The 7,713-nt window shown below is 45.4% G+C and overlaps 1 protein-coding gene across 1 annotated transcript; it reads left to right on the top strand.

The window, feature by feature from the left end:
• Positions 1–1,778: 1,778 nt before the first annotated feature.
• On the top strand, positions 1,779–3,203 carry LOC308163089 (E3 ubiquitin-protein ligase TRIM35-like; the record flags this gene model as incomplete). Its single annotated transcript, XM_080537270.1, has 1 exon — positions 1,779–3,203. The coding sequence occupies one exon, from the start codon at positions 1,779–1,781 to the stop codon at positions 3,201–3,203; it is 1,425 nt and encodes a 474-aa protein (XP_080393396.1).
• Positions 3,204–7,713: the final 4,510 nt, after the last annotated feature.

Genomic DNA, 7,713 nt, shown 5'->3' with positions numbered 1-7,713 from the left:
GTACAGTACAACCCTGGGCTGGGAGTTAAAGAGAAGAAAAAGAGAAAAACAAAAACAGAAAAAAAGATTCCCCGGATATTCTTCTCTGTAAACGTCGTACCTGTTTTAATGATTGGTACTGTATCTGGTATTCTGACTAACTGTCTGACTAAGTCACTGGAGCTCTTATCGTTCACACTGTACTTTTCCTGGCCAAGCCGTTTTTCTCTGGGTTTTCTCAAAGATGGCAGCAAAAACATTTGTCTTGTTTAAATGGATTCTACCACTTCTGTTCTTATTGATATTATAGTAGTGTAATAGAGATTACTGAGAAAAAAGAACTCTAAATATGTTGATGCAAATCAAAATTTAAATAAACATTGATTGATGTACACACCAGAGGTATCTGTTTTGTCACCCTTTCCAATGAACTTCAGGGTTTGAAAGTGTTAAATGGGTAAATGCACTTTGTATAGCGCCTTCTTTGCTGCTCCAAAGCGCTTTACAACGGCCTCTCATTCACCCATTCACACACACATTGACACACCAATGGCGGCAAGCTGCCATGCAAGGCACCGGCCCGCTCACTGGGAGCAATTTTGGGGTTCAGTGTCTTGCCCAAGGACACATCGACATGTGGCCAGCCGGGGCTCGAACCGCCGATCTGCCAACCTTGTGATCATTAGGCGCGACTCTACCTCCTGCGCCACAGCCGCCCCCATGCATGTGTGCTAACCCTGTATATCCATTCTATTTTCTTAATTCTATTCCATTCCACTCTATATTAAACATTATATTCTATTCCCTCTATTACCATTAAAGACCATTCATTCATTCATTCATTCATTCATTCATTCATTCATTCATTCATTCATTACATTCAACTCTATGTTAAACATTCTATTCTATTCTCTCTATTACATTCCACTCTATATTAAATATTCTGTTCCATTCTTTCATTCCACTCTTTATTAAACATTCAGTTCTATGCCAGTTATAATGACTGCTAGACCCAGGATGAGTGTCAGGTGGGGATACATCCCGGGAGAGAAGACAGAAGAAGAGGAATGCTGTTCTATCCAAAGATCAGTCGCTGTGGAAGAGCAGTCAGCCATCCGCTGATAAACAGCCCAGGACAGAGAGAGAGGGAGGGGGAGAGAGACAGGGGGAGAGAGGGGGAGGGAGAGGGAGAGGGAGAGAGAGGCAGAGAGAGAGACAGAGAGACAGGAGGACAGGAGGACAGGACAGACAGGAGGACAGGGGGCGGGGAGTCGAGTCATTCCTAGGAAACCCGGTGAAGTTCCAGGGGCAGGAAGTAATGATTGAAATGAATGAAGTTTCAAACATTCCCCCCCTCCCATGCCCCCCCCCCCCCCACACACACAAAATACATGCACACAGACACACACACACACACACACACACTCACACCTGACATAATTCTGCTTGTGACCCTTGAACACTGAGACTCATACTTTGTCTGAAGCTCCACCCTCTTACCTGCTGAGGTAATCAGTGGAGAGCAGAAGTGAACCACACAGAAGGCTAACATTCAGCTCTCTGGTGCTGCCGTTCACTAGCATGACCCACAACATTACATATGTAGGGCTCTCTGAAGGACTTCCATCAACTATCAACTCTTCCATCAACTCTACCATCAACATTCAAAACAACCACAAAGGAAGAAGCAACACTGTCAAAATCTGGATTTGACTTCCTACTGACTTCAACGCGGTGAGTTTTCAGACGTGAACTTTCACCTCAGAAGCCATTACAGGGGAGACTGAGGTGGTGAGAAAATGGCTTCTAAACCCTCTCTCTCTGAGGAAAATCTCTCCTGTCCTGTGTGCTGTGACATCTTCAAGGATCCTGTTGTCCTCCGTTGTAGCCACAGCTTCTGTAAAACCTGTCTGCAGGAATTCTGGAAACAGAAAGACACTCAGGAATGTCCAATGTGCAGGAGAAAATCATCCATGGATCCTCCTTGTAACCGGGTGTTAAAGGACCTGTGTGAGGACTTCTTACAGGAGAGAAGTCAGAGAGCTGCAGCAGGGTCTGAGGTGCTCTGCAGTCTGCACAGTGAGAAACTCAAGCTCTTCTGTCTGGAGGATAAACAGCCCATCTGTTTGGTGTGTCAGACTTCAAAACAGCATAAAAAACATGACTGTTGCCCAGTAGATGAAGCTGTACTGGATCATAAGAGTGAACTCCAGACTGCACTGAAACCCTTAGAGGAGAAGCTGAAGACCTTTCAAAGGGTTAAACTGACTTGTGATGAAACAGCTAAACATATTGAGAGACAGGCCCAGCGCACAGCGAGGCAGATGAAGGAGGAGTTTGAGAAGCTTCACCAGTTTCTACGAGATGAAGAGAGAGTCAGGATCGCTGCACTGAGGGAGGAAGAGGAGCAGAAGAGTCAGGTGATGAAGAGGAAGATTGAGGGGCTGAACGGAGAGATATCATCACTTTCAGACACAATCAGAGCCATGGAGGAGGAGCTAAAAGCTGATGACATCACATTCCTGCTGAACTTCAAGGCCTCCATGGACAGAGCCCAGAGCACACTGCCGGATCCAGAGAAGTTTTCAGGAGCACTGATAGACGTGGCAAAGCACCTGGGCAACCTGCAGTTCAGAGTCTGGGAGAAGATGCAGGGAATAGTGGAATACACTCCTGTGATTCTGGACCCCAACACTGCCCACCCACTTCTCATCCTGTCTGAGGATCTGACCAATGTGACACGCAGAGAAGAGAGACAGCAGCTTCCTGACAACCCAGAGAGGATTCAACCCTCTGCTGTGGTCCTGGGCTCTGAGGGCTTTGACTCAGGGACACACAGCTGGGACGTTGAGGTGGGGGGGAATACACGCTATAACCTGGGTGTGGTGACAGAGTCTGCAGGCAGGAAGGGCTCAAGCTTTTGGGGTAGATGCTGGCGGCTTTGTTTTACTAATGGGAGGTTTTATACAAGTGTTCCAGGTGATCCAGTTGATAAAATCACTCCTCTCACAGTGAGCCAGAACCTCCAGAGGATCAGAGTGCAGCTGGACTGGGACAGAGGAGAGCTGTCATTCTCTGACCCTGACACTAACACACACCTACACACACTCACACACACCTTCACTGAGAAAGTATTTCCATTTATCTGGAATTATTGTATCATTCATCCTCTGAGGGTGTTACCAGCGAAGGTGTCTGTATCCATGGTTACTCCCTCTGTCTGAACCAATGATGAACTAACTTACAGTACCTACTTAGACCCTTGTGTTCCTCTGAGACATAGACAATCAAACATCAATAACACTTACTAATGTCCTTAAAGCCAGTCAGAAATATTTCCAGAAATGTAAAAGATTAATAAACCCTTTGATTATGATGTACAACTGTCTGACCTTATCATAACCATAACAACAAGGACCGGTGGAAGTTCTGTGTCATTTCTAGAGCATCACAGATATGTCATAGACATCCACTGCTAATGTATCTGATCTAACGTTTACATTTGTTGGTGGCTCTTTGACGGTACGCAGAAATGACCGGATGTGTGTTTAAGTGTGAGTCTAATGAGACCCCACCTGATGGAGGGGAGAGGATGAGCAGCTCTCTAGCACCAGAACATCTCTTCATGTCCTCCATGATGTTGTGTTGATAAGCGGTCGTTACTAATGCACCCAGATTGTGTCTCACTGCCAGTTTACATTAGGGATGCAACCTCAGCACATTATGTTCAAGTCAAGACTAAAAACCCATCTTTTTAATATTGCCTTTGTATGACTAAATAATTAAATTATGATTATATAATGATTGGAGCACTTTGAGCTGCAACGTTTGCAGGAAAAGCGCCCCATGCATGTGTGCTAACCCTGTATATCCATTCTATTTGAGTAATTCTATTCCATTCCACTCTATATTAAACATTCTATTCTATTCTCTCTATTACATTCCACTCTATATTAAATATTCTGTTCCATTCTTTCATTCCACTCTTTATTAAACATTCAGTTCTATGCCAGTTATAATGACTGCTAGACCCAGGATGAGTGTCAGCTGGGGATATGTCCCTGGAGACAGAAGACAGAAGAAGAGGAATGCTGTTCTATTACAATCCATATCCTATTATATTCTAGCTCTATTCTATCATTTAAACGTGTTTTATTCTCATATCACTGATATGCCACTGGAGACCAAGGCCCCAGACAAGCAAGTGTGTTATTAGACTATGCGGAGACAATGCGGAGACAATGTCAATCTAAGACCGCATTTGATTTCAATGATTATAGCTTAGTGACTGTAGTGAATGAATGAATGAATGAATGAAAGCTTTATTTCGAACATGTGAAAAAAGAAATAGTTATAACAACAAAAGACAAAACAAAAACAAGAAAAAACGAAACAAAAACAAGAAAAAACAAAACAAAACAAAAAACACTTTTTACTTAACATGTCCGAAAAGATAGATAGATAGATAGATAGATAGATAGACTTTATTTGTCATTGCTACAGTACATCAATAAAGGCTATGTACACAATCCACTGTACTGTACTGCACAGATAGTCAACTAGGGTTGTCATATTGCACAAGAAAGTATTTTTTCACATTATTTTAAAGTGTCACAGTTTGCAGGCTTGAAAATGTACATGTTTGTGCCTCAGCACTAGCTGCCATACAATCCGTCCGGACTGTCCTGGGCCCAGAACTTAGGCCTTTTCTGTGTTCAGGGCCTTGACGGCCCTGTGGTAGAAGCAGTCCTTCAGTCTGTTTGTCTTAGCGGCCGGGGTCCTGTACCTCCTGTTCGAGGGCAGCTTGACAAAGTGTACGTGCCCAGGGTGGGTCGGGTCCTTGGAGATCTTGGAGGCCCTCCTGAGACAGCGTGTGTTGTACAGCTCCTCCAGAGAGGGGAGGGGGGCGCCGGTGATCTTCTGTGCTGTTCTCACGACTCTCTGTAGCGCGTTTCTCTCCGCTGTTGTGCAGCTGTGGAACCAGTTGGAGATGCCGAAGGTGAGGATGCTCTCCACTGCGCCGTGGTAGAAGGCCACCAGTATCTCCTTCTTGTTGTGTTGTTTCCTGAGGCATCTCAGGGTGTATAGCCGCTGTTGTGCCCTCTTGATGGTGCCTTTAGTGTTGTCCTTCCAGGCCAGGTCATCCCGCATGTTGTGTCCCAGGAATCGGAGGGTTGAGACTATCTCCACGCTCTCTCCGTCGATGAGCAGGGGCAGGATCTCGGACTTTTTCCTCCTGAAGTCTACGATGAATTCCTGGGTCTTTGACTTGTTTAGCAGCAGGTTGTTAACCTTGCACAGCTTGCTCAATTGCTCTACCTCATCCCTGTACGCCGCCTCGTCCCCCCCCGAGATACATCCCACCACGGTGGTGTCGTCTGCAAACTTTACGATGTAGTTGCTGGGGTGGATGGGGGTGAAGTCGTGGGTGTAGAGGTTGTAGAGGATGGGGCTTAGCACGCAGCCCTGGGGTGACCCAGTGCTGAGGCTGAGGGCTGTGGAGGTGAGTAGGAGTAGGAAGAAGCATAAACTTATTTAATCCTACCCCTTCTCCAATACTCAGAGATTAATAATTAATAATCTGCCGTTTCAATATTAATATAATATTTTTTAAATTAAATCAAATGTATTTACGTATTTACATATTTACCAACAATAGAAAACAGATAATGTAAATAAACAAATAATCTGTGAAAACAACTGGTGACCTCCTCGTACCTGGTGAAAACCATGGTAGTGAACAATCCTATTCTTTTAAATGCAGAGGGCCTGCCTCTCCTTGTGTTAAAATGTTGGTTTAATAATCCCTTGGCATGACACACAAAAGACATCTAGCATTTCCCCGACTTCGTCTCGACCAATCAGATCTACGCTCCACTTTCGATATTCAACCCCCAGGTGGGAGCGACCAATCAGATCGCCCCACTCTCCCCGTCAGTCTCTCGGTAGAACTTCATACATACCCCTCGTAGACCATTCTAATTGTATCCGTGGCTGTGTTCGGAATGGCATACTAGCATACTACTCATACTAGATATGACGTATATTTTGAGTATTCACACTGTAGATTATGTGAAATTTGAGTATGCAAGAAATGTAATACTAGATTTTCGGCCGGCTGGTATTGGCATACTTATTATGAATTTAGTAAGCAGTAGGCAGTATATACTAGTTGAGTATGCTAGTATGCAGTATGCTAGTATGCCATTTCGAACACAGCCCGTGTTTTGTCGAAAACTTCCACCGGTACAAAAAATGGGACCACAGCGCCACAACCTACGATCGGATCATAGGCTTTTATTAGAGAGGGTCAGTGCCGTGTAAATGTGGACGTGAGTGTAACACACAACGTTATTGCAACATTGTTGCACTTGTATCAGTGCGTCTTTAGAGAGAAAGGGTGTTCCTCCAAGCGGGTGTGTGCAGAGTGCAAGACTGTCTGCTGGCAACCAGATGTCGAATTATTATCCGGCGTTTTTTGCAAGATCGCAAGACATTTCACCGGGATCGGGATGGCAATTTACCGTATTTACGGGACTGAAATTCCACTGTAGAAGATCCAACTTTGGTTTTGGCTTTGGCGTGACACTAAAAGAGTAACGGAACCAACCAAACCCATTTTCCGGGACCAGCCCGATTCCAGCACAACAAAACATGATGTTATTGCGTAAAGTGCTTTGGTGGTTTCCACTGTGCTACTGTCTCTGTCTGGGACTGTTCGATCAGACACCTCCCGGAGTGTTAGCAGAAGGATCGGAGGAAACCTGCGCCGGAACAACCTCTGTCTGGGGTCCGGGGCTGGAGGCACAGATTGTTCTGCCAGCTCGATTCTTCTTCATCCAGACGGCAGACAGCTCTGGGAGAAAGTAAGTATGGATGTATGTATGTATGTATGGATGTATGTATGATGTCATATGATGTCATGATCTCTGTCGGGATCCAGTGTCACTGCTGCAGACTCGTCAAATCCCACCTGTGTCCCTTGTCACGTTGTTGCCACTGGGGTGACATGAAAGACTGTGTGTGTGTGTGTGTGTGTGTGTGTGTGTGTGTGTGTGTGTGTGTGTGTGTGTGTGTGTGTCTGTGTCTGTGTCTGTGTCTGTGTCTTTGTGTGTGTGTGTGTGTGTGTGTGTGTGTGTGTGTGTCTGTGTCTGTGTGTGTGGACGACCTCCACTGAACCTGAACATGTGACACCACTGTCTCCCCCCGGGGCACAGTCCTGTGGTCGTGTCTGCTTTCGGAGTGCGTGTCCTTTTTCAGATTCGTTTTTGTCATCCTGTCTTGTCTTTTCAAGTAGTTGTCACTTGAACACTTTCATTGTAAAGAAGACTTCCCCCTCCTAATGGTTCCGTCATTGTTGTGCTTGATGTCTGCTAATTAGGACGTAAGCCTATACACAAAGGCTCACATAGCCTACTATAGGACCATATCAGCTTACCTTGCTACTGTGTTCTATGGCAGAGTGCATCCCAGGCATGGGGTCAGTTCCACCCCCAGGCATGGGGTCAGTTCCACCCTCAATGAACTTAATGAAGTTAACTGTGGGATCGATCTCCAACTCATATGATAGAAATCCTTGAGTGTTCATATACGTCAGGGATGTGATCTTCAGCTCAGTCTTACTACATGGAGGTCTGATGAACCGTCCTTACCGTTAACGTTGCCGTGCCTCCCTGCAGTTTTACAACCTCGCCAGGAGAGAACACCTTCGAGGTGAAGATCGTGTCTCCGGTG

This window comes from Nansenia antarctica (assembly GCF_963989245.1).
Source record: "Nansenia antarctica genome assembly, chromosome: 7".
In the NCBI taxonomy this organism is placed as follows: domain Eukaryota; kingdom Metazoa; phylum Chordata; class Actinopteri; order Argentiniformes; family Microstomatidae; genus Nansenia; species Nansenia antarctica.
Note: the sequence above shows the minus strand (reverse complement) of the source record. Positions and strands in the feature narration are given on the sequence as shown.